The sequence below is a fragment of the Hoplias malabaricus genome, chromosome 14, assembly GCF_029633855.1.
Source record: "Hoplias malabaricus isolate fHopMal1 chromosome 14, fHopMal1.hap1, whole genome shotgun sequence".
Lineage (NCBI taxonomy): Eukaryota > Metazoa > Chordata > Actinopteri > Characiformes > Erythrinidae > Hoplias > Hoplias malabaricus.
The window spans coordinates 29,986,429-30,013,747 of record NC_089813.1 but is presented as its reverse complement, the minus strand read 5'-3'; the positions used below and the strand labels follow the sequence as shown (position 1 = coordinate 30,013,747).

General features: G+C 35.4%; 2 protein-coding genes across 3 annotated transcripts in view; both read right to left on the bottom strand.

Moving 5' to 3' along the window:
* Window positions 1–15,733, bottom strand: part of eps15 (epidermal growth factor receptor pathway substrate 15) — a 37,853-nt gene extending 22,120 nt beyond the window's left edge. For both annotated transcript variants that reach the window (XM_066643504.1, XM_066643505.1), the window contains exons 1-10: window positions 15,637–15,733; window positions 9,472–9,513; window positions 7,555–7,644; window positions 6,070–6,117; window positions 5,873–5,968; window positions 5,610–5,669; window positions 5,138–5,263; window positions 3,218–3,277; window positions 1,981–2,184; window positions 1,166–1,311 (exon numbers count right to left, since the gene is read on the bottom strand). In XM_066643504.1, the coding sequence (XP_066499601.1) occupies window positions 1,166–1,311; window positions 1,981–2,184; window positions 3,218–3,277; window positions 5,138–5,263; window positions 5,610–5,669; window positions 5,873–5,968; window positions 6,070–6,117; window positions 7,555–7,644; window positions 9,472–9,513; window positions 15,637–15,663 (899 nt within the window). In that variant the 5' untranslated portion in view covers window positions 15,664–15,733. The remainder of the gene's footprint in view (window positions 1–1,165; window positions 1,312–1,980; window positions 2,185–3,217; window positions 3,278–5,137; window positions 5,264–5,609; window positions 5,670–5,872; window positions 5,969–6,069; window positions 6,118–7,554; window positions 7,645–9,471; window positions 9,514–15,636) is intronic.
* A 1,819-nt stretch (window positions 15,734–17,552) lies between these two features.
* calr (calreticulin) lies at window positions 17,553–25,558 on the bottom strand. Its single transcript, XM_066644255.1, has 9 exons — window positions 25,328–25,558; window positions 24,326–24,427; window positions 23,400–23,603; window positions 23,194–23,288; window positions 22,433–22,642; window positions 21,140–21,253; window positions 20,625–20,768; window positions 20,352–20,444; window positions 17,553–19,782 (listed from the first exon to the last, which is right to left on the bottom strand). Exons 1-9 carry the CDS (start codon window positions 25,419–25,421, stop codon window positions 19,576–19,578), a joined length of 1,263 nt encoding a protein of 420 aa, XP_066500352.1. The 5' UTR covers window positions 25,422–25,558; the 3' UTR covers window positions 17,553–19,575.
* Window positions 25,559–27,319: the final 1,761 nt, after the last annotated feature.

The window sequence follows — 27,319 nt, the reverse complement described above, 5'->3', positions numbered from 1 at the left end:
CATATCCCGCCTCCGTAACACCAACATATACCTATAAATGGTCAATGCAAATAACCTCATGAAAATTTAAATATAGGCTTCCCCATTAATTTGGAGTGTGGTAGTGGAGACAATGGATGATTGAAAGACAAAAACAATAGAAAAACTTAAGAATGCAAGGTAGAATTTCTTATTACAGAGGTCAAGGCAAGGAAAAATGTGTTGTTTGGTGGCCTCAGTAGCACTACAAACAAATGCACACGTGGATGCAGTGTTAAATCGGCTCATTAACCAGTCATTTTCATTTGGAAAAAATCTTGAACATCTTGAAATGAACTCTGAAAACATCTTGTCGCCTTATTTGTCAGCTACCTAGGTCTAAGCACTGCCAAAAAAGATGTTATGACAGTGCACCAGCCTCTTGCCTATTTATAGACTTGTGAAAGTCACAGCTGTTTATGCTTGTAATTATCTGCAACTATTACTAGCTTATAACTATTTACTGTATATTATGGAGTTTAATTTGTTATAATAATAACAATAATAAACATGTATAAGGTACTTTTACAAAACAGAGTTTCAAAGCACTTTGTAAATAAACGTATTAGTGAAATAACACAAGCTAGAGTAAAACAGTACTACAAGTTGGAACAATTATAGCAAGCAATTAAACAAATTTTTATATTCTGAACAAACACGCTGTTTTAAATGTAAGAGTTATACTTCCATAACTTTTTAATCTTTGGTTTTTATTTGTAATCTATGCGTTATGGACTGATGTGTGAGAATGGCTTGTGCATTTACTTGCAATTTTCTATTTTGCATAGGTCAAACCTTGCTAAAATATATGCTAATTTCTTCATAAAATCACAGTTTCTGCTTGAGAAATTTGAGAAGACCTGTTTTTGTGCCAAAAAAAACCCCACTTCTTATATAGTATTCCTTTAAATACAACTAGATTAAAGTTATAATAATACTTTTCCCTGCAGGATGTGAATACCCTATGTTACTTACAAAAACACTATACCTCACTTAAATATTTATTATTCTGTAACAGGCATATCATTAAAAATAGTCCTTCAGCAGAACATTTTTGGAAAAGTAGACAAACATGAATCTTTATTAGAAATCCTTTTATCTAGAGCTGTTAGATCAAAGTTAAAATGGTCTATGCTAGCCGTCTTACCATATGCGTGCAAGTGTGGCCGAAGGCAATCCTGTCTTTAGGAAGATGTCCCTCACCTCTGGACCAGATACCAATCCATCCAGGTCACTATCTGTCTTTGTGAAGAGCTCATCATACTTAGCTTTATCAGTAGGTGACACAACCCACTGCAAACAGACATGTACAAATACAATAGTCAGATTCTGAAATCAGCAGAAAAATGTGTATACAGTGATATTTCACAACACTAAAATACACAAGCTGTAACAGCTTCCACTTTTGTGAGAAACCTTTCTGTAAGATATTAGAGTGTCTGTGGGATTTGGCCTAGACAAGCCACTGAAAAACAAATCCATTGCATTATCCTTCCACCAAAATATACCCTGCCACTATTTGTGGCCGAGTTGCTGTAGATCAAGAACACTTACACTTTTCAATAATATCCCCCCTTAAATGATCATGAAATAGCTAGGGAGGGAAGAAATTTCAGGAACTAGCCTGTAGCAACACTGACATTATATTACAGAGCATTACCATGCTCAAATTCATTGAGTGCTTTTAAATGACGCATTCATTACAGATGTTTGTAAAGACTGCATGGTTAGGTGTTTGATTTTATAAACCTGTAGCAATGGGACAGAATGAAACACTAGACTTGTGTGACTGTTGTGTCCCAATACTTTTGTCCATATAGCACATGTGAAGCTTTGATTAGTTATTAACAGTTATTAGTTGACAAACACTGGAGATCACACTTTAATGCTTGTAAATGCATTAAAAAAAAAAAAAAAAAAAAAGCTGTGCTAAAATTATCAACCATTACTGTCACTCCAGACCTGTGGCTGCGTAGGTTTAGCTGGTAATGATTTGGCTCCTGAGTGGGTAGAACTTCTTTCTTTGAGTGACGGGGGAGGTGAAGGAAGGAGTGGCTTCACTGGTGTTGGTGTCATCTTTTTCCTTTTTGATAGTGGGATCAGGGATGGAGGCAGAGACATGGGCACAGGCTCATTCTCAAGAGCTCTATACACCAGGTACATAGCCTATAAAAATATATACATAAAACAAGACAACACTGTTGAACCCAAAGATCCAATACTGCAATCTATATAAAAATAAATAAATAAAAATGTAAAACATTTTCATTTGCTCTATATTAAGTATATATAGCTTAATATATAGATATATATATTAAGCAGAGATATATATTAAGCAGATATACACACACACACTGAGTCACATGCATCAGAGGAAATGGTTCATGCTAGTTTAGTACTCTAAGAGAACAGACTTCCTGCTTGACAAATACAGTAAGTATTCTGTTTGAGTACTAACACAAAAAGAATCAAAGTTCCTTTCTATTTTTTTTTTTTGGCAAAATGTGATTCCAAAATGTGATTGGCAAAATGAAATTCCAATCGAAAGATGTTTCAGTGCTTTAGAAATATAGATCTCACAGAACTGTGGAAGCAAACATGCTACACATTTCAAAGATTCTCATGGTGGATTTGTGGACTTTTAGAATTTTAATACACAGATATTTAATATTTAAAACGGACTAATTTTTCAGTGAAATGAACTACACATTTACAATGGACACAAAATTTACAAATGGGTAAAAAGTTAAGTCTTACAGCATTTTTAAATATTTGCATAGGTCTTTCATAAATGCAAGTGTTTGCACTTCAGATACTGGAATCTGACATTACCATATTGTAGCAAATTTAAATATATTTCCATTTTTGTGCTTGAAAATATTAAGTGAATAAGAAAAATAATAATCAATCAGCTCTGTCACTTTACACAAGTTTCTGCAGAAATGACAAGAGCACTCCAGGAGAACTGTCTGTGTACATTAACTTAACAGACCACAGATGTACAACAACAGCTATCACATTATATGGTTTATTTATGCAAATAAACTGAGAAAACATAACAATATATTAATAAATAAATTGCAATTAAATTACACTAAATAAAAGTAAAAAATTAAACTAATAAAAGATAATTTATTTTCTGTTCACAAAACTCTGCCTTTAAAACACTGGCTGTGTCCGACTATACACAAGGACTCACCACTGCAAATTCATCTTTGTCCAGCATCCCATCTCTGTCTATGTCACTCAGCTCCCAAACCTGTAACAGACGTTTAAAATGATAATTCTATATTACTGGAGGTTATCAACTTAGATCATTGTTAGGTTAATCTTGCTCCTGAAGGCAAATAACATAAAATGTACAAAGTGTTCCCAATAAATGACATTCCATGGTGCCATAAATGGCCACTGCACTGCACAAATTCTCTCCGTTTGATATTAATTCTGCAGTGCTGATCTTCATGAGTTTAAATATTATTTTATATTACCACAGCAAATGTCAAACGTATATGTTCATGTCAGAAAAAAAGCTACTACAAAAACGCTACATTTACCACGCATTATTAAGCCATCATCTTGTCTGCTTGCCAGTCTTCTGTCTATCCACCCATTATTTCCAAAACTCCATGTATACATACTTAGTAACACATTTAGCAGTGCTTAAGTGGGTTAGCAGGCAAGAAGATTTGAATGATAAAACATAATTTGTATATTAGATCCTTGTCCTAATATATTTGTTCTTAAAGACAAGTTAGAAATACTTGTCAAATATGCCAAAATTTGAAGGCATCAAGACAGATCACTAGAGATATTAATGATACATTTCAACAAGTATAATCCTGAGTATTCATTTATTTGTTCATTCGTCAGTAATCTCTTATCTAGGACCTGGAGGAAACCCATGTGTATATGAAGGTGATAAGTATTCAAAGGTTTTTGGTTACAGGTTATTCACACCCCTTTAAACTGTATGAATCTGAGAACATTTTCTATGCCATTCCAAATGTTCCTGGTTATTTGTTCTAATAATTTACAAAGTCATGGCTAAAATCAAAAAGCTTAGTGAGGTGCTCAGGGTATGCACTGTGCTCACAAGACAGAGAATGGCTAAAAATATATATGCAAGTGGCCACAGTGCAGAGCAACAAGTTCTACATTTTTTAAAAAAATCACAAAGGGTGAAGTAGGAAGCTAAATCTGACACCTGCACTGGCATGATTATTAGTGCAAAAGGTTAAGAATCAAAGAATGATGAGATGAAAATGGATTTGTTTAGACATATATATGGCATCACATCATTGTCAAAAGTAAAGGGTGCAAAATATAAGCCTGTAAGTTTTAACATTTAAGGTGTGTAAATAGCCCGCTCTTAAGTGCAAATGTGAAGCTCACAAGCTCACAGAGGATTTGTACATGCACTCCCCATATGGGAGGGATTTAGACAGATTTGGGGGCAGAGTCAGGATTGTTTCTCTCAGGAAATGCTATTGGCTGATGTCTTCTGGTTCCGTGACTGCCTGTCTCAGAGTGTATATGGTCCGCCTACTGGGAGAAGCTAAAAACAAATATATAAAGGCTTTTGCAAATGATTACTGATAAAGTAATAAATTGTTTTTAATTTTGTAAAAATATACATTTAAAGATAACTAAAATGTATCATTATCTATAGTACAACACCATGCCATTTTTTCCACATGTTAATTTAATTTTATTATATAATTTATATAATCTATAATTTCCTTACAAATGAAGTAAATCAGAAATTGTTTATCATCTCAGAACACAGGACTTGTCAACATTGCCACCTAGAGCTTTAAAGCTTCATCTACACATCATACTCAGTGTAGGGAGGTCTTAGTTGGCTTCTAAGGCAGCTCTAGACATGGCTTGCCCTATTCTAGTGGTTGTGTGTGCGTGTGTGTGTGTGTGTTTGAGTGTTTTTGGGTGAGCAGCTTTACAGAGGTGTCACAGCAAGGCAAATGAACGAAAAGTTGGCAGTACAGAAAAATTTGGGAACATCTGTCCTATACATATTCTCACATTATTACACAAAGCTGATTTTAAAGTATTATTTTCACAGTACATCTAGTACTTTGTGGTTTGTGTATGGTAGACATACCCTGCCTAGGACATCTACAGGGAGCTTTGAGTTGAGCAGCACCGGTTTGACCTTGTCCCCTGTAAGCATGCCACCCACTGGTGAAAGACTGTCGAAGATGGCATCAAATTTCAGCTTCTCCTCTTGCTATACCATAAAACATACAAACAAACAACTTAAGCTGTGGATGTTTTTCACGTTTGAAAATTTTCTAGGCATGTAGAGTGATTCACAGGCACTGTAGAGTTTAAATTGTAATACTATATATATAGTTTTTTTTTTTTACATTTTTATATGCAAAAATTGATATGGCTGAAAAAAAAAAAAAACGAAAAAAAAACCCAAACAAATATAGATTTTTAAAGACACAGCAAGAATACATTAACTGAAGTGCCTATACATCAGCTCAGATGTGTTTAGAAATGCTCAAATATATAAAGATAAACTTTTATAATTTTTTAAAAAGCCCTAGATGCTTAGGGGCATGTCCAACCTTGACCACCCAGGGGCTGTCGACAGACACGGATCCAGGCAGGAGGGGGCTGCCAGTGTCCTGAGGGTCAGGAAACAGAAGGAGGGGACATTAACATACACACACACTGAATTCCTGTAAAAAACAATCCAAGTTCTGCAGCAAAATAGCTGACATGGTCTTTTTTATTACTCAACAGGCTACAAGGTTTAAGCCACATTGCGTGAAAAGAGGCAAGAAATAGTCTGATTCATATTCAGTGGAAATGTAACGGTTCAACTTACAAACTTTGGAGGGGGTACAGCCACACTGAGGCTTTTAAGTGCAACTTCAAGTCCATTCTGAGCACAAGCCACTAATCGCAAGGCAACAAAAAATTGCTAGAAAGAAAAAAAAAAAGAACAAATACTTCGCCCTTAGTCAAATTTACTTTAAATTTCATAAAATTGTTGATTTCACAAAGATTAAACAATAGAGATACCTGTTTGTTCAGAAAACCTTTGCGCTCTGAGTCTGCCAAGTCCCATATCTGAAAAGGAAAACAGTAGTTTATCAATACTGCTTAAAATGAATAATACCTTCTTAAATAATCATGGTTATCCAAAATCTGCATGACTAACATGCAGTTCATCAGCAGTTCCTTGAATTGAAGCACTTCATTGGCACCAAAGATTCTGTGGATTTGTCCAGAGCTGAGTTACTCATTCAAAACACAAAATTCTGTACTAACTAAACTCTCTGCAGATGAACATTATTGGTCACTAAAAGTACACAAAGTGTAAATGTACAGTTATAAAGGTACAACCGTGGTTTTAAAATACAGTTGTATTCCCTAAAGGTACATGACATTTTATTCTCCAGAAGGAGAGGTGAATATTTGTAAGATTTCTTAATGAACTCTGTAGAAGTACATAGTATAATTCCTGGAGATGAAATTGGATGTATGAAATAAACACAATTTTAAAGTCTACAAGTATAAGTTACAATAATGTTCCCTAACAAAAGGTACAAATATATACCCTTGAGGGTACCACCCGAGTGAGAGCAAAATGTGCCACAACAGTGACAGTTTTTCTGACAGTATAGAGATTAATAATGTTTGCACACCACATTAGCATTTTTAACCATTATTCTCCATTTTAGTTTGTGTAAGTCTAAAAAAAATCAGTTTAGAGTGGATTATATACTTCCTCCACTATAACGATTTAGTCCACCACCCAAACGGCCATTATTAAAGTCCCTGGGAACCTAGTCTGGCAGCTTTCACCACTTAAGATTGCAAAATAGCTGCCTACTACTGCATGAAAAAACCTGATTGACTTGCAAAAAGACCAATCATAAGACAAATCATAAGGAGGAGCCAATTAGAATGCAACTGGCAGAACCCTGAGAGTGAGGCCAGTAAAGCACTGAAAGTATCAGATTCTCAGTCTTCTTGCGGGCGGAGCCTCTGTGGCTGAGACTGCTGGGAACCTAAATCAGAATCAGAACCTTAATCTGGCTTCTCAGGGCACAAAATTTTAATATGCAACATTTCTGATTAACACGTTCACAAAATCTAATACATATCTGCTCCTCTCGATTTAGAATGGCATGTCCTAAAATGGGTAAAGTTTATTTAAACTTTATCCTGACCAATCACAAGGCAAATATGGCTCCGTCCTCTCTCTGGGTGTGAGCAATTTTGCACTTCAGATGGCAAGGAAATCTGAGCCTCAGAAAGCACCATGAATAAAACCAGTGCTCACACTGAGCAAAATCAGTGCATATCAGGCATGAGCCTCAAGCCAACTAAAACAAACACGTGAATGTGTGTGAATGTGAATGTGAAATTACATCTGCAATTTAAAGTTTAAACAAAACAAAAACACCTGAACACATTTTTACTGATATATTGATCTGCACATCCCACATCTGTGTGTGCATGTTTGAAGTGGTTATATACGTGGACACTTATTGACATTACCTTGCCCAGGACAAGATCTGAAAGGCCAGATCTTTTTAAGAACAAGGCCGCGTCAGTGGCTGCTACCCGTCCACTGCTAGATGGATCGACCTGCACACAAACAGAGAAAGACTCAGCTAACATGTCACTGCATATTTCTTTTACAGAAGTACTTTTGAATGCATCATCCAATATAGGGATGCACAATTACATATTAATCGCATTAGTATCTGCAGATAGTAAAAAGTTAAACCGAGCAGAATAGTGCTATACACTACACTAAATTCTTGTCAGATTATATTGCCAATTTTTATCCAATATCTATATATTCTAAAGATGTTGGTGCAAACAATTTGGAATTCCATTTATTTAGTTACCGTATTTTCCGCACTATAGGGCGCACCGGATTATAAGGCGCACCTTCATTGAATGACCTATTTTAAAACTTTGTCCATATATAAGGCGCACCGGATTATAAGGCGCATACAATAGACGCTACAGTAGAGGCTGGGGGTTACGTTATGCATCAATTAGATGGAGCTGCGCTAAAGGGAATGTCAACAAAACAGTCAGATAGGTCAGTTCAACTTTATTAATAGATTACAACCCAGCGTAGTTTAAGGTAAAACATGTAGTGCAATGTTAATATACCCCACATAGTAGGGGGGGGGGACTTTTCCTCGATTCAATAATAATAATAATCACAATATAGTAACACTCGAAATAGTGCAAAGCGATAACAATATATCAATAACTCAACGTTGCTCAAACGTTAAAATCACACAACACACAAAATAAACACGTAAAGCTCACTTTACTAAGTTATTCCTCATCCACGAATCCCGTTCGTTAGTGATTCGTTAATGTTAAATTCTCTTGCTGCTGCTCTATTCCCGTGTTCTTCTGCGTGACTGATCGCCTTGAGTTTAAACTCTGCGTCATATGCGTGTCTCTTAATAGGAGCCATTTTGGGGTCTTTACATAAACAAATGGAAATGAAATATATATACCGGTATATATCCAGCATGCACCGCGCGCGGAAGAAAATGAAGTAGGCGGCTGCTTACCGTAGTTGCGAGACCTGTTTTGGATCAATATTGGTCCATATATAAGGCGCACCGGATTATAAGGCGCACTGTCGGCTTTTGAGATAATTTGAGTTTTTTAGGTGCGCCTTATAGTGCGGAAAATACGGTATATTCACAGAATATGATATAAATGCACATACACTTACTTCTGCTTCCTGTTACCAATACTGTACAGTGTCAGTAAGCATCTATACAATGCATTATTTGACATCATACTAATGTTAGAGAGTTTAATTCAGCAGTTAGATTACTCTGAATATTTTGAAATATCAGAAGAGATAGTCACAGCATGTTAAACCATCCTTTGGTCCTTGAAGACTGCATTTAACCAATACCACCCTAAAGGCTTAAGTAGTGACCCAAGTAGTGAAACAAAAGTGGCAATACAAATATTTATCTGGTTATTAAGTGGTGTTAACATTTCCCTCTTCCCCCCCTTGTTCATATATATATATATAAAAAAAGAAGTTCAGATGGAATGTGCAAATATTTTACGGGAAGGTTTTGCTGAAGTGAAGCATTAATGTCAGAGACAAGAAAAAGCTCTGACCACAAAATAATCCCCACAGCAAGCTTAATTCACTTATGTCTCATTCTCACTCATTGTTGAGAGTAACAGCATGAGCATAGTTCATCACTTATTTAAAAAGAGGCATCTTCTTACAGAGAACGCCAGATTCAAAGAACCCTCAGCCCAATCCACATGCATAACAGCTCTTATTACATGACTTATATAACTGCTCTACTGTTTTTTTCTGTTTAGTATAAGTATTATTATTATTATTAAATTTTACACAACTAAATACACAATTGATTTCATTCATCTAATGATAAGGGTGTGGATGCCTACCTGGCGGTAAAATTTGTCATAGACAGGGTTCCCACTTGAAAGCTATAAATTAACAAAAAGATCATGTTAAGAGCAAAAACATTTATTATTCATTTAAAAAACATACTAAATATCATAGTGCGTTTTATAGTGTATTTAAACAATAAAGAATATTTCTGAGGGCAAACTAATTTTAACCAAACATGCAATATCAAAAACAAAACAACAAAATATGCAATATCAAAATACTGTACAATTAGGATTTACAACAATAAGTTAAATATAAACACTAGAATTAATCACTAATAAAAACAACTTTACAGTTCAAAAACACATTAAAATGGTACTTGGTCTTAGGGCTGGGTGAAATGACCAAGAAATAAAAGGCGATATATGATATGATATTATAAAAACTAAACAACAATATATAATGTCAAAGAATTAGTGTTTATTTTTAACAACAAAAAGAACATGCTGCATCACCTAACCGTAATTAAAAAACCGTATGTCTCAGAAATAGTGATGTTCCATTCAGGTTTTCAGTCAGTTTTATTCCATCACAGATGTATTGAGTGACAAATTAAATGTAGTTTCTTTGAGAGAGGGTGCTAAAATAAAACAAACACCTGTAGGTGGGACTATGAATCCTTTGGCTGCAGCACTAAATGATGGACAGCTAAGTCTGGTTGCTGATGAGCTAAATAAATGTAATGACCAATGAGAAGTGCATTCTCTGCTTAGGAGCTGTGGAGTATCCTCTCGCTGAGGGAGAGCAACATGTCCCAAAAAAGTCATGGTCTTAACAGTACGCTTTTTTGGAATTAAAGCTTTGTCACTGGTTTCATTTTTATCCTTTGTTGACATACAGTTATCAGAGAGGTAGACCTGAGTGTGCGTGAGGTCTGCTCCATCGGCATACATGAAAAAATGCAGGACAGCATGGTGTGTCTGTGCGCAAGCGTGTGCATGTGTGAGTGAGAAAAACAGAGCTGAGAGGGACATTTGTGCACTGTTTTAAATGGAAACGTGCGTATCCTCGGCATACTTGATATAACGAATATGGTCATTTTCAAAATCACGTAAAAAATATTGTATAATGCACAAATATATAATAATGTATCAATATATGGAACATGTTTAGAGTGCCCATGAAAATGCTTTTCCTGACCATTGGGTTTAATCTAACAATTTTAAAGTAAACCAGTGGGTTTTGATGCTGGTTTTCAGGTGTGTTTTTGTCTTTTAATTTGCAGTAAAGATTAAAACGTAGCTCTACAAGCTGGCTGTGGTGCTAGCTGAAAATAAAATGACACGTTGCCAATTTCACAGCTATGACACAGCAAAGCTATGTTTTTGCATGTGTATTTTCTGATGCTGGTGAAAACACTACAATGAGCAAACAACCCCTTTTTTTTTCCTCCTCACACTGTCTAAAGAGCCCTGTTCAGAAGACTAGTTTCAGCACTTTACATGAGAACCAGCCACAGCTCAGTTCAGTGAGAGAGCCCAGAAGTAAAAGCGAGTGTATCCCAATATCCCTTTTCAGCAATTTCCATGCTTCTCTGTTCTATTTTCTGAAATATTAAATCAGTACTCATTTTTTTGCACTCAATGTTTTCCTTTCACACTGATTAAATTTTTTCTTTGTGCTCTCACATGAACATGGGTCAGAAGCCGTAATTGAAGATACAGATGATGTGGCTGGACAGTTTCAGTAGTTTCTACAAGAAGCAGCTCAAAATCATAACCACTCATTTTATATATAAAATGATATTTTATATCATTTAATAATAATAATAATGTATATTTTTTTCTAAACACAGAGTGCACAGAGGATAAACAGTCTCTGGGTATTTTGAGAACTCTAATATTGAGCAGTACTAAACAGCCTGAAAATTCACTTATGTAAAAGGTGAATCAAATGTCTGACTTTGAAAGAAATTGAGGAAGATTCATGTGCGTTTCAAATTACAAAGTAAGAACTATGTTTGCAAAGCCTCGCATATTCGCCTATTGTGGAACGGAGAAATCAAGCTTGTGGTACACAAGTGTTTCACTAGTAGGCAGATGTGTTAGTGACATGATGTACACTTGGTTGTTTTAAATGGATAAAATGGGAAATAAGTGTTTCAAAATGTGTTCTTTTTTTTATAAAACCTAGTGCTAGCTTTAGCTTCGCATAGCTGTTTCAAGTGAAAATAAGTGTTCATAAAGAAGCTGGACAATAACGCAAAAAGAAAATACTTAAATGGAGCCACTTAAGGTGGAACTGAATGCTTGAATATGAAAATTGTGAATAATAAAATTTGTTTGTGTGATTTAAATGGATAAAGGGGAATAACAGTTGCTTTCAAAAGTTTTAAAAGATACAGCGCTAGTTTCAGCTCTTAAGATGGAAGAGAGAATTCAAGAAGCTGGTGGATAACACCATTAGGACTTGTCAACAGACATGTAAGGTGGAAAGAAATGTTTGAATAAGAAAACTGAGGATAAGGTCTGCCTAAACGACATTTATGGTAGAGGGGAAAATCGATAAGTGACACCAGCCTTGTCTAGTCAAAATGTTGCAGGTGGATTTGGACAGTAAACGGCAGGCGCATGTCCCTTTTTTGCGTAGGTAGATGTTTTAGTAAAAAGAAGAACACTTTTCTGTGTAAATATGTTGATTATGGCACATCTTTCTTAGCTATTATTGCCCGAGTTCTTAAACTTGTCTCTTGATTGTTCATTCAGTTTTCATCACACAGGCAACCTGGTCGAGCTTCACTTCTGGAGAAAAGGGGGAGGAGGCAGACAGCTCTCTCCGCTGTTCTGAAACTATTATAGCTCAGATTTTAAACACTTGGTGTCAATATTACAGATTGCTCCTTTAAACATACTGAGTGTGAGTATTCCTTCTATTTAGAAGCTGAACCACACACAAAGAGCCCCTTTGTACATATTTACATTATGTTCACAACAGAAGATTAATACATGTTTTTCTCAACTGATCTCACGTCAAGCCCTTAGCTAATCAACTTCCAAAGTTAGTCACTTCCCAATGATATTTCACAAGAATGGACAAAGGAAATGAAAATTATCTGGCCTACTTTAAATATGAAGTGTGTTAATTCACACTCATCAGTACTAAATGAGATTCATATTTATTTTAATGACAATTAATGACACAACATATCATACCAATTGGGCCAGTAAGAAGCAACTAGGCACAGTCAATCTATACATGAAAAAACAGCCACAAAGGCCTAACAGATTATGCAGACTTTTTTTTATAAACACAACCAAAAACAACAAACCTATCCTAAATTCACAGAAATTGATTACAATTTAAAATGATTCTTACTACACTTACATTTGATTACATAACAAGTTAGATAACAAGTTACTTAAAAAAAAACAAGTAACACTTGATTTTCTTTCTGGGATTAATGTAATCTATCTACATTGTTTCAAGATAAGAAAAAAAGCATGTAATATTTTCAGGATACTGTGTAATTAAACTAAATTAAAAGAAAACACCTCCATGGTGGCTCTTTACATTCCAAATGGTAACTACAAGCTAAATATTATGTAGTACAGTGTTTTTAATTTTAAAGTTTTTAAAAATGACTCTCCAGGAAGAGAAAACTGCTGATTAAAGCTTCAGAGTTCTATCCTCCATAAAGAGACAATGATTCATACTAAAATGATTCTGGCATGCAACTTTTAGATAAGATACCAAATATGTTTTATATACATTCTAAATGAGGTACAGAGCTTAATCTATTGTCCTGAAATCATATACAGCAGCATTAAAGCTGCAGCCATTGTTGACACTGGGTGTGCACACCTTGCATAACCGCCACAGAAAATGCTAAACACCAAGTGTCAGCTTGACAAGTATAAAATCTCCCAGTACTGAGCTGTGGAAATTTAGAAACATCCAATAACAATGAAAATGGAGTTTGTGATCCAGAACTAACCATCATCAACATGTACATGATCTCAAACATGCCTTCAAAGCATATCTCAGTCAATTCATCTCAACAATTTCTGAACAATTTATGGAAAGCCTAGAAGTAAAGGCAATTAGTGTAGCAAATGAAGGACAAAATATTAATTTCAGAACAACCATTAGATCAGCAAGTGTTTTGAAACTTAGATAAATTGTGCACATGCATCTCTGCAATATTAGGTTGTAACGGCCTTAACACATGCCCTCAACTTCTTCCACATGTTGAATTCTGATATCAGTATTTTAAATGAGATGATAGTCATACTAAACGTCAGACATTAAAGGTGCTGTTTACAATTTTAATACAACATACTTCTTGTTAAATTTAGCAAATATTCCCTCTTCATTCTGCTTGATTGCTGGCCAAAAAAGAAAAAGGTATGTTGAACAAAACTGAACATTTAAAAATGTATGAAAAGGGATGTGGATTTTACTATAATCATGCTCATTAGATGAGCAGCTCTGATGTGAATGAAAATGAACTTCGGTTCGTTCCTGGTGAGAACATGATTCAACCCAACTATAAAATTTACACAGGAGGTCTGAGCTAAACAGCTTCAGGAACCAGGGGCACTTTGTGTATTGGATGCAGCAGAGCAGCTAAACAGAACTCCCCTGTCCCAATTCTGGCCCTAAAATCTAAGGCCTTCCTTGCCAAGAGCACTTTGATGACGTATGAAGTGTTGTCAAATGGTGAGCAAAAGGGGCACAAGAGTTAAATTTCTGCTTTAAAATCCACTGTCAGACAAAACAGGACAAGAGAATTCATAATAATTTTTTAGATTTTTTTTTTCTTTTTAATGTCTTCCTATGTTGTGGTTGTGTTGTCTAAAACCTCTTACACATATACACACGTTATGGACTACTGATACATTTTATGGCAGTGCAGTATTTGAATTGGCATTAAGTGATTGATTGATTTTGACAATACACCTGTTTAATAAAATATTGAATTTTATAATGTTTAATTTCAACATTATGATGTATAATGTTGTTGGCCATCACTGCATATCGACACACAGTTGCACAAGTTAATTCTCTGTGTTTAATATATTATATGTTACATTAAAGTTATAACAAAGTTATAATAGATCACTCTAAAACTACATTAACTACAATGCCATTACTTACTATAGATATGTTCACTGAGAAAACCAAGCAAACTTCTTTTAACCATGCATGTTCAAAGTATTGCACAGAAATGCACCGCGACAGAAAACAAATAGATAACGTTACTGTTCGGCTGAAAGAAGCTAGCAACACAGCGAAGGAGCTAACGCGCTAATCAGCTAACGTTAGTTTCCAAACTCGAAAAAAACTGACAGTGAGATGTGTCGGACATTGAAATATTAAAAATTAGATAAAATACAACAGCACGACGCGACTCTATAAGACTTTAAATGTTAAAACCACTTAAAAAACTACTTATTCTTTGCTGACAGAAGCAAATGAACATGGTTAGCTGCTAACAGGCAAATTCTGGAGCAGAGTAACTAACACTAGTTTCATATCCCTGCTGAAAACTAAAGCACTTATAATCCACAAAAGAAACAATGACCAGCACTATGTCACTGCTGTTTTGCACAGTTCACAGCCCCGACGCTGCAGTTAGCACCGAGGTCCACTTGGTTCTACACATTTTTCTCCAAACTTTTCTCAGAATCTGAAGTTTGCTTCCTAAACGTCCTTCCGTTCCACCTAAAGTGTTCAAGTTGTTACATTCGCATCAGACTTTCCAATATAGCTTCAGCTTTAGGGTGGAACGAACAAATCGAACGAGACCTGAAAATGGTGATGTTAGCACGCTCCAGCCTCGTACGCTTTTACTGTGAACCATTTAAGATCTACTCCAACTTCCCAAATTCGACTTAAACTGTTAATCTCGTTCAAACACCCAGGGCTGAAAGCGTTAAAAGTTAAAATACCAGTTAGGGAATACACATGTTCTGGGGACCTCAGTGTATCACACAAGGAGAAAACCGTATTTCAAAACTGACACAAACTACGCCCTTCTCCAGTCCTTTCTCGATCAGACGAGAAACTTTTTTTCCAAGCAGTTACCGTGAAAACTTCAGGCCGTGGTCGTACTCAGCTCAAAAACACGTGCCGAAGAAATAGCCAGATGGCACGCTGAATATATTCCTGAAAAAGTTTGAAAGTGAGAGCTAAACTGAGTTCAAAAGCAGTAATACCTGAGTCAGGGAAAGACTGGCAGCCATAATGTTTCTGTTCCCACTAGTCCATCACCCTGCGCTGCAATGGAGCAATATACGGAGACTGGAAAACCCGGAGCTGCCCTGGACTGGACCTTACGGCACGACACGGTCTACAACAAAACAGGCACTGGACTACTGTAAATGACATGGGTTCTTCAATGAACACGGTTTCAATTTTCACATTTCTGATACACAAAGTGAAAATTCATAAGGCTTCCTCTTCGCACAGACTACACATGTTTAATAAATACCCTGTATGCAATGTAGAAAGTACCCTGGTCAATGTTAAAGCCCTATCTCTTCCTCTGGAAAGTTATTTATTTATTTTAAACACAGTTACTGTACCAAATTTGTCCAGAACATCCTGCCGTAAATCATGTTTTACAGAGCCTACTGACATATGAGCAGTTTTGTTTAACACAACATTACTAATATTGAGTTCAGAATGTAGCGTACATATGCATTAAATCTCATCACACACTTATACACACACACACACATGGGTAGCACAAGTTTGGCATGGTTCATCTCCTTCCATGCTCAAAAATTTGTTGAAGCTGAAATATGGAGGTGTTTTATTGAGCTATGAGCAGCACTGCAGTGCTATTAATTTTCTCTATTAAAGCTTGTGTCCAAACATGTTAGATACTAAAGCACTCCCTTAGTCTTTTACACTGCAAATTAAGAGATTCTAATTCAAAATTCACCCAAACTACAGAAATATTAAAATAAATCACCACTAATCTTCCTTCAAAAAATACAAGGAATTAGTAGTACTGTAACTTGACATTAATGATTAATCAGAGAATATTGTGATTATTTACAATTATACGGAAATTATTTTGATTAGTCACAGAAAATTGTAAGACTGAACAATCAACAGATTTAAGAAAATAATTAATGACTATTAAAGCCACAGATGCTTACTCTGGTCAAAAATACATAATAAAATATAGGACACTTACACAAAAGTAACCTTGGATTGTCATTTTCACTTAAAGATCAATAAAGCAGGATATCAATACTGCAGTTATAGCTGCAAAACAGCCAGTTTTTCTGATGCCTTAAAAGTCAATGTATTTGCCATAAAACGTAATGCATTCATTTACATGTACTCAATGTATGTATCTGCCTATTCAAATGTATAACAGTTCAGCCTCGCCCATTCACCGTAAAATAAGTTGTTCTGTGTGCACTATTTTTTTTAATGAGGCACAATAAGATATCTATTCAGAGCATAGACCATTTACATACATCAATTATGAAAGCACTGTAATGATTCTAAAGTATAAGATGTAGTAAATGGTTATAGAGAAATCAACTAAAATGCATTAAAACAGAACTAAATGGCAAAATATATATATAAAATAGAAAGCCTTAAAGGTTATTATTATTTTAACCTACTTATGTTTGCAGAAGCATTAGTGTCTTATTGTATTAATTAGTATAGGTCACAAACAGGAATTTTGCTGAATAGGATCCATGTCAAGGTTAAGAAGAAATTTCAAATAATTCCCCAACATAAGATAAGATTTGATATAATTAACCCTCAGACTATGATGTGAAGCCTATACATGGTTAAGTTGTGGTCAGATATGTTTGTTGACATTTTATCAAAACCATTGCTGTACACAAGCAATCACCTTTAGTTAATACAGAGCATAGAAATGGATTTTGAAAAATTACAAACTGTATAGAAATGGGAAAACACCAGACGTGGCTGTACACAAACTAATCTTTTAAAAGGGAGATTAGGATGATTTAACACAATTGCATTTTTGTTGGCCACTTTGATTAAACACACATACATTATTTTTTATTTATTTATATTATTATTATTATTTTTTATATTTTTTCAATACAGTGGTGGTGATAGAACCCAGGGGACAAGATGAAGTTTTCTGGGTTTTTAATGTGTAACATTGGTAATTTTAAACAAAAAATATTTTGCAGTCTAAATCATCATACAACATTTCAGATGACATATTTATAAAAAGATTTTAAAATGCCTTAAAACCTTGACATTTCAAACTGCTCCAAATGACTTTGTTAACATCATGTAATTAAGAATTTGTGAAAAACCCTTTAATGTGTAAACTCTTAAACACTTCAGTAGCTTTGTTCATCAGCGAGCTAGTGCTCATTAATAAGTCAAAAACAGATGACAGTATATCTTTTTTGCACTATTATACAGTGGGCCAAAATCCATACCAGACCTCTCAACAACTATGCAGTCATAACATTGCCTTCAAACACACTGTTCAAAACATCTTAAAAATTGGTATATTTTTCCAATTCAATTTAATCCAACAGCAAGCTATTTTGAGGTTACATTTAAAGGCAACATTGACAATTCTGGGGACCTGCTGCTCTCTTTGGTTCCTTTACGTTCAGAAGTCCAGTGTCTTAAGGTGGAACGATATATTTGAAGGAAAAAATGACGTGTTTGTACGTGGCTGAAACTTCTCTAAGATTTTATTGAATGTTTGAGCTACCACAGAACTATATTTGTAGCTCAAGTTGTTTATTTTTTTAGCTCTCTCGGTCCATGTTTACATACATGCAGTTAGCGGGCTCCTGAATATAGAGTCAGTTCCACCTTTAGTAATCTGAAAAACAAGTCAGTATTACTCATAGGAGCAGGGATAACGTTTGGAGGTTGCTTCCAGATGCAGTTTCTCTGCAACACACACATGAAATCCTAGGATATCGGAACAATACCCTTTGTTTTTTTTAACCCATAGACAGGCAAGTGGGCTTTGTGAACACAGAGAGGTTTACAGCGTGCTAGTAGACAGGTTTCAAGAGAGCTAGTAAATGGTGAGAAAACATCTACATTTTATAAAAAGTGTTTTTCCATTAAAATCTTGATCACCTTTAAGACAGACCTAGACTTTAATAATCTCAAACTATGGCTAAGCTGAATCCAGGTTATCTGGGTAGCTCAATTTTGTTTTAGTAATGAGCATAGAGGTGGAAATAAACAAAAAGAATGTGCAAACACTCACATAGATGAGATGTCTTCAGATCAAAAGTATTGTGCTATGGATGGGATGTGGGCAGCAAACTGTTGGAATCCAGGCTGCTACATGCCAATATGAAACTTAGATTAGACATACATATTAACAAACCTGAACGAATGAAGTCAACAAGACAGTGAACGTAAAAAAGACTAAATAGTAGTCATAGAGATCCCATTTATATTATATATAAATCACTGTCCAAAGAAAAACCTGTATCTCATTTTTTTAGTTTTAATTTACTACATCATTTGAACCCAGCAGCTGTCCTTCATATTGTGTCAAAAATTCATGATGAAGAGACTAATAGAGCTGCTCCATAATTACCTTTTACACTGACATTACATTAATTATTTTATTTTCCATAGTTACTAGTTTGGAGACATGCATTTCTTTGAACAGCAACAATATATATAATAAGAGTATAAGTGAACTATTTGAAAAATTATTTTAGTTTAATCAAACTATAATGCTGTATTTTGAGACTCAACAAATTAGTGTTAACAAATGGTGATAATGCTTCATGTACTCGGCTACAGATGTCTTAAACTTTGAAACATCCCAAACATTGCATAATGTCCCCAACCATTGTTGTTTCTTTGTTTTGTTTTTTTCTCTGGTAAACACTAACACACAAAAAGGGGGACTTCATATACCACTTTCACTTGTCACTACTTTCTGGAAAATACTGAGAGATCTGGGACATGCTTGGTGTTAAAGTGACAAAGCTTGATGAACTTTTGTTAAGTTATAAATATGTTTGCAGTATCAGAACAGAATATTTCTGTCAAGTGTCTGATCTAAGAGACAAAAGAATGTCCAGCATAGTCTAGTTCTCTGCCATATTCCCCATGGCAACAGGAGGCAAGGCATTTCTTCAAGTTTCTCATTTAGTTTACAACTCATCCTTGAGTTTAGAGTCTGTTTCTTCCTCTTCTTCCTCATCTTCCTCCTCCTCTTCCTCTTCTTCCTCCTCTTCTTCCTCCTTGTCCTCTTCCTCCTCTTCCTCATCCTTTGCCTCTTCCTTTCTTTTCTTGTCCTCCTCCTCACGTTTCTTCCTTTCCTCCTCCTCTTGACTATCTTTCATCTTTTTTTCAGCATCCTGTTAAAGCAATTTAATTCATTTAAAACATTAAAATACAAAACACTGTATCTGATGGACATTGCGTCAAGTCTGTCAAATTAGTTTTGGTATTGTTACATAAAATCCTTAGGTCAAAACATTTGCAAAATAGCAGATAAATGGACGTTATTAGAATGATAGGGCCTGTTTGTTAAATACAAGGTGTTAAAAAAGAGAAAAGTTCAGCTGAGGTACCTATGGCGCTCTCTTTGTACAAGCAACAGGTCTCTGCTCACAAACCAATGTAGTTTTACAGACATGAGTGCATTCATTAACACATCTTGAAAAAAGTTGCACTGGGTTTTACATTCCTAAATACATAATCCTACATTATACTATTAAAAATACTACAAAATATATACAAAAATCGCATTTAAAAGCTATAAAGCTGTTTGAGGTCCAAGCTATGCCAATGCAATATACCAAATGCCCTTTCCATTCAGTGACACCTTTCATTTTTATCCTTTCAGCAAAAATACACAAGAGCTCTTAATGCACTTAATTTGCTCTCAATCTTTGTTAGAAAACCATCAAAGTTAAGAACGTACCTTTGTTGCACCCCAGGTCTCATTGCCAACCTCCTCAGCCAACTTTGGATCGTTGGTAATTACGAAGTTGTCAAAAATGGTGCCAGACTTCACCTAAATCAAAACATAGACAAAGTAAAATAAGTCTGTAAGTGGGAAAAATAATTTACTGGTATAACTGATTGCTCTCCTTAAACAAGGAGGAATACTGAGCTTAACCCATGCACCAAAAACAACAGACATCTGCTGGATATACTTTGTAAAATACTGGCAATTAAATCTTAGTAACCATACCTGCCACAAGTCCAGTCCAATCACACCAATGCTGGTGTATTTGTAAATCTCCGGATCTGCAGTATACTCAGGATTATCAATTTCAGGATGTATCCATTTTCCCTTGTATGCAGGATTGTCGATCTGTTTTGGCTTCCATTCACCCTAGAAACGTTTACAACCAGCAGTTAATTACATATTCTTCAGAGTAACAAAGAGAATCTTTTCCTACATTTAAAACACATACTTAAAAATATTCACATAAAACTTGTTAGATATTTTTGTAATTGAATGATTTTAATATGCATTTTAAAATGTCCTGTTCAGTTCAATAGTTACAGCAGCAAACCTGATTTTTAAGATTGCTCATAAACTATTTAATAGGCTTGCCAAAGCTATTCTAGACAAAGACTGCCTCCTGTTCTGTATCCATTTCCAAAATTTTAGCCTCATGTCCTATATCCCTTACATATGTACATTTGCACAGTTTAAAAAATTAACAATGGTGTTTCTTTTCATTCAGGGTTCTATTGTACCTTGTATTCAGGGTTGGTAACCATTGGTGGTTCCCATTCTCCATCCATCTCATCATCCCAGTCATCTGGCTTCTTTGCATCTGGATCAGGAATGTTCTCAGGCTTGTCCCAGTCCTACAAAAAATAAAAAATAAATAAATCACAGAAACTGACAAGTTTAGAAAGACAATAAAGCAGGCATATTAGGGAAAATGGGTATTTTTCAAAACAATCTGTAATATACAGTACTATGCAGACATACTTAGGCACCTAATTACATATATATTTAAACTAATACCTTCTCAGTAAGTGTGTTGCTTGTATAAAGTCATATATAATCATAGTAAATACATTCATTCATTCATTATCTGTAACTGCTTATCCAATGCAGGGTCGCGGTGGGGCCAGAGCCTACCTGGAATCATTGGGTGCAAGGCGGGATTACACCCTGGAGGGGGCGCCAGTCCTTCACAGGGCAACATAGACACAAACACACACACACACACACTTTTGAGTCACCAATCCACCTACTAACGTGTGTTTTTGGACTGTGGGAGGAAACCGGAGCACCCGGAGGAAACCCACGCGGACACGGGGAGAACACACCAACTCCTCACAGACAGTCACCCGGAGCGGGAATGGAACCCACAACCTCCAGGTCCCTGGAGCTGTGTGACACTACCTGCTGCACCACCATGCTGCCCATAGTAAATACAAAAAAGTAATAATATAAAACAAATAAGAAATATAAGATAATTTAACAAAATTTAAAATAGTTGTATAATTTAAAAAAGTTGTAGGTGTGAGTGAATTTTAAGAACAATGTTTTGTGTAGATTCTCCTTGATTGCATGAATTTGTTAAATAAACAGCGCACATTATTTAAAATCATTATTTATTACCGGAAAAATTAGGTATTGGATGATAATAATAATCAAATTATATTTAATAATGTTATTTGGTTTTATTCTAATGTTGGGCATTATTTGTTGCTTATTTCTTAGCAAATAAACACTTACTGCTCAGATAAATAGCTTTTTAGATCTCTCTCTCTGGTGCCTAAAATTTCTGCACAATACCGTACATTTAAATAAAAAGAGAAGGTGTATAATGAGTTCTTACGGGTGCTAAAACACCTGTAAGAGGCGGTGATGAGCAGCATTTGTTTATATGACATTGAGCCTTTTATGCTTGATATTAGGAGCTAACTGTCCAATTTGTGTCTCTTTCAGTTGTTTATTCATGGGTATCATATAAAAGAACAAAAAGCCAACTAAATAGATTTATTAAATACAAATGTCACCTAGCAGCCTACCTCAGGTTTCCTATCATCAGGATCATTAATTTTCTCCCTTTCATCCCAGTCCTCAGGCTTCTTGGCATCAGGATCTTTGATTTTTTTAGGGGGCAAAAAATCCCAGTCATCCTCCAGCAATCCAGACTCCACTTTCTTGTTATCAATCTTCACCTCATATGTGTTGTCAGGATTAACAATCAATGTATACAAGTGGGTGTATTCATCATCCTAAATCAAAACACATCATAGGGATTAGTGAAGTGATTTTTGTAACAATAAACCCAAAAACAGTGATCTTTGTGACAATAAAACTAAAACAAAGTGAGCAGACACAAGTTGTGAAAATGTAAGGCTAATATGGCAAAGAGATCTTGGATGTATTATTGATGAAGACACACGAGGAAGAGTGCTGTCTAAGAATATGAGACACGCAAGTCATGTAAAGAGTAAATTAATCCAATATAAAATACATCTTTACTACTTTACTCCAAAACGACTTTAGAAAATGAGAGTGGTGAAGGATAATGTGTGTTGGAAGTGTAAACAAAAACCCTGTACAGATTTCCATGCTTTATGGGAATGCATAAGGATGTCAACTTTATGGAAATTAGTACTCAAATTTCTGGGAGATGGTGAAAAAGGAATATCGTGAGCAATCCCAAGACTGTGTCTTTTAGGAGATTAATCTGAAATCCCATATATTAAAAGTATATATTATTTTGCTGTTGCATTATATGAAAACCAATAAGTGTGTGAAGACACTTCAAGACTGACTTTACCTTGCACCGGATATCTTTGTTGATCAAATGATTCTTCCCTTTGTAATGGAAGATGACGTGAACTTTCTTGGTGCCAGGACCACAGATATCAGGACCTTAAACAGTTACAGAATACTTTCTTTAATGGTCCCCAATTTTGAATTAAACATGAGATACAAAACATGCTTAGCACTTTCATAAATCAAATTAAAGCCTGAAGTGCTAACCAAACATAATGTTGTATGTAGAATCTCCATGCATGTCTTCTTGTTTTAGGTCTGATGGGAAAAGCTTAATGTAGCCTCCTCCACAGTCTATGCTCTGCTCATGTTTAACTGAGAACTGAACAACTAGTGGCTCGTCCTTGTTGCTGAATTCCTTGAAGCGGGATGAGATGGAGTAGAAGTGAGCATCTTGGCTTGTCTGGAGGCCTGCACAAAAATAATAACATCTTAATCAGAGATCTACAATAATACAAAACACTTCAAAAACTCCACTATCGTATATTTACACCAAAAAAAAAAAATTAAAAATAACAATCTGTAATATAATTTTGGAACTCAATCATAAATGTTCAAGGTGTGTGAACTCCACGGTATATGTATGTTTTAAACAAATTATGTACTAAGGGTTGTGTTTGAAATGCCTTGCATAATTTGCCTATTTAAGATGGCCCTGAGAAGTTATGTTGGGTATTAATCCCATTATAAGCATTTTACTAGGGTAGGTAGATGTTTTAGTGAGATGATGTGCATTTGGTTGTATGTAAATGGATAAATTAGGGATAATTGTCTTGTTTAAAAAAAAAAAAAAATCTATCATGCTACATCAGAAAAGATTTTGAAAAATCGTGCATCTTACATTTTCATTGTCAAGTATATTTTGCCTGAGGATTGAGATATTGTTTTATGATAGCTCTGAGATAAACTTTTTGGCCTACATATTTAGACACAGGCTAAATTATTTTGTGAATGAATCAAGTATACATACAATGTAAAAAATAATATATATTCTAAATATAATTAAATATAAAAACTGCCTTTCCTTAAACAATTATCCAATATATTCTGTTATCGTTACACTGTGCTCTATCCTTGTATGAATATTGCCTATATGCAAACTCAGAATCCAACAAGAGAATCATAACACTCACCCTTATCCTTCTCTGCATCACCATAAAATTTCCCAGCAGACAGCACAAACTTCCCATAGTCTGATTTGTGTTTTGATTCCAGCCATCGGCTCTTCCAGGCATCTGTAACAAGAGAGAACAATCACCCATATGTTAAACATAAGCCATGGATCCTTTGTGTATTAGCCAAATTGAATGGAATGGAACGTCACTTCACAAATGTTTTTCTCAACACTAAATGTGCAGATATTAATTATTATTTGTATTAAGAAAATGATTCAAATTTCATAACTGCAATATTCCACCTTACACAAAGAAACTGACTACACAAGAGTACTCTTCAAAAGTCTGAGATGCCTAACCACTTTGTTTAAAAGCATTTAACTCAGCAATAAGCATGGATTTGCTTAGGGAAATAAATAGGGAAATCGGGGGAAAAAAATTATGGATTAGTTCAAATCAAATGTTGACTGATAACTAAAACTTGCTTTCCTTAAGAACAGCCTTTGTAAGAGATTTTACAGTCATATGTAAGATCATTACTTATTGTGTCATTAATTATTGTAATTTTATAACCATAATTTACTTTGAAGTCTTCAAGAACTAGTAATATGTTCGTACATTCTCTGCGCATTTTATAGTTCGGGAAAGGGGGCACAAAATGTGGCCTATGTAAAAGAAATATAATGTGAACTTAAGTTAGCCGAATACGCCAGGTAATTTCTTGACACGTTGAACATGCTATTTGACTGTATGTGCAAAACTTTTCACTCTACTGTAAACACAGTGTAAGTGGTTATAGCCACATTTCCATGAACGCAATAGTGATCTGATGTTGCTGCTCCAGCTGATGCTCGGAGAAAGAAATGGCGGTGGTACCCATAGCTAATAAACCTCAGCAGGAATGATACACAAAGCTCGGATCTACAAGATATTTCCTCGTCGTAGGCATGCATTTTATGAATTTGTTGTACTGTGCATGTACACTAGTCTCTAATATTTGTACAGAAATGTGCACATTACCTCCGTCTTCAAACTGCTCTCGGAAATATACAGTCGATTCAGCTCTTATTAAGGCGAACGACGTGAACATGACGAGCAAAAACATTGTTGTCATGCTTTAAAATGTATGCTCTTAAAAAAGTACCGACTGACTACGGGCATCAGCTGGTGACTAGTACCGATATAACGCCTGGAAGCCGGCGATGTCCCGCTCACACGCTTTCCAACACCAACCTCCAGTTCTATCGTTCGCAAATCTTCTCCTCTCGCCTCGGAACAGATGGCCTGCGCTGATTGGTCGAGACACCGAGACTTCGGGCACTGATTGGTTTGAGGTGCTCTGACCAATCAACGAACTCTCTTTAAAATCGTGGGCGACCGAGGCGGCCAATACCCACTGACCACGCATTTAACAAATACGAAATATACAGAGCAACGGAGACAAGGAATCTCAGTAGTAAAGTCTGTATAAATGAGTGCTTCTTAAAATGGGATATCTTTTTACCATCCTATCATTTGAAAATAAAAATTAGTGATACATTTGTTTGAATTATATCAAGAAAAAAAGGAATAATTAATTAATAATAAACCTGAACTTATATATAATTTAAATATTTTTTAAATGTTATTCCCAAAACACAGTTTTTAACATGACAAGACTATAAACAGGTCCTGTTAAATTATATTAAGTAAACATTATTTACCATGAAATGTATATGGTCACTGACTTATACTTGCAGTCATCTGGAGCAGATGCAGCCGAACAGTGATTCTGGCATTTCACTGGATCATTCATTCATTCAGGTTTTTTTTTTTTTTTGGCTCTATACTGTTATCCCTTGGAGCAAGACAATAACAGACTCTGAATGGGGTGCCAGTCCTTCACAGGGCATCACGCATGCACACAGTCAGTCACACACTCAAACTTTTGGACATTTTGAGTCGCCAATTCAACTATCAAAATGTGTTTTTCAACTGTGGGTAGACACCTGAACACTGGGAGGAATTCCATATAGACACAGGGAGAACACACCAAACTCCTCACAGACAGCGACCCAAGATTATGTTCTGACCCAAAACCTCAAAACCTGCAATGTCTTTATCATCACCAATTTTTTGTTGGTGGTGACAAGTTTTCACTTTTTCATGAAAGATGTTAGATTTACAAGTCAACAGCTGCTATAAGATGTACTCTACATGTGAAGAATGTGAATCATTCACTGATTGATTGTAAAATACTGGCATGATGGCATAAATAATAGTGAAATTGACCCAACTTACTGTATGATCAAGAAGAATGTATGATTATATTACTCACATTTCCAGACATCAAAAAGTCACATTTCTCTCATGGATGATATGTGTTCACTAAGAGTTTAAATGTTCTAAACTAGAGCTAATATAGGAGATTACACAAAGATAAAATATATGCAAGAATTAAGTATATGCATAAGATATTTTTAAATTCTGAAGTGCAAATAAACGCTAAAATAAAGGATTATGCAGAAGAAGAAACTTCCTGGGGGAAATAGTTGCATATTTAATTTTTAGTTAATGCTTTATGTGTTACCTTGACCTAAAGAGCAGGGATGTTTTCCATAAGAATTAAAGTATTTTTGTGAGTATTTGTCCATTTTAATTACAATTTTCAGTTTGTGCTTTTAGTCTTAGTAGAATGCAACACTGACATTTTAAAATGTGACAACTTGGTGTTTGCATGTGACAACAGAATAATTTAAGAGATGAAACACTTGAACTGTGTTCTCCCTGTGTCCACGTGGTTTTCCTCTGGGTGCTCCGGTTTCCTCCCACAGTCCAAAAACACACGTTGGTAGGTGGATTGGTGACTCAAAAGTGTCCGTAGGTGTGAATGCGTGTGTGTTTATGTTGCCCTGTGAAGGACTGGCGCCCCCTCCAGGGTGTATTCCCGCCTTGTGCCCAATGATTCCAGGTAGGCTCTGGACCCACCGCGAACCTGAACTGGATAAGCAGTTACAGATAATGAATGAATGA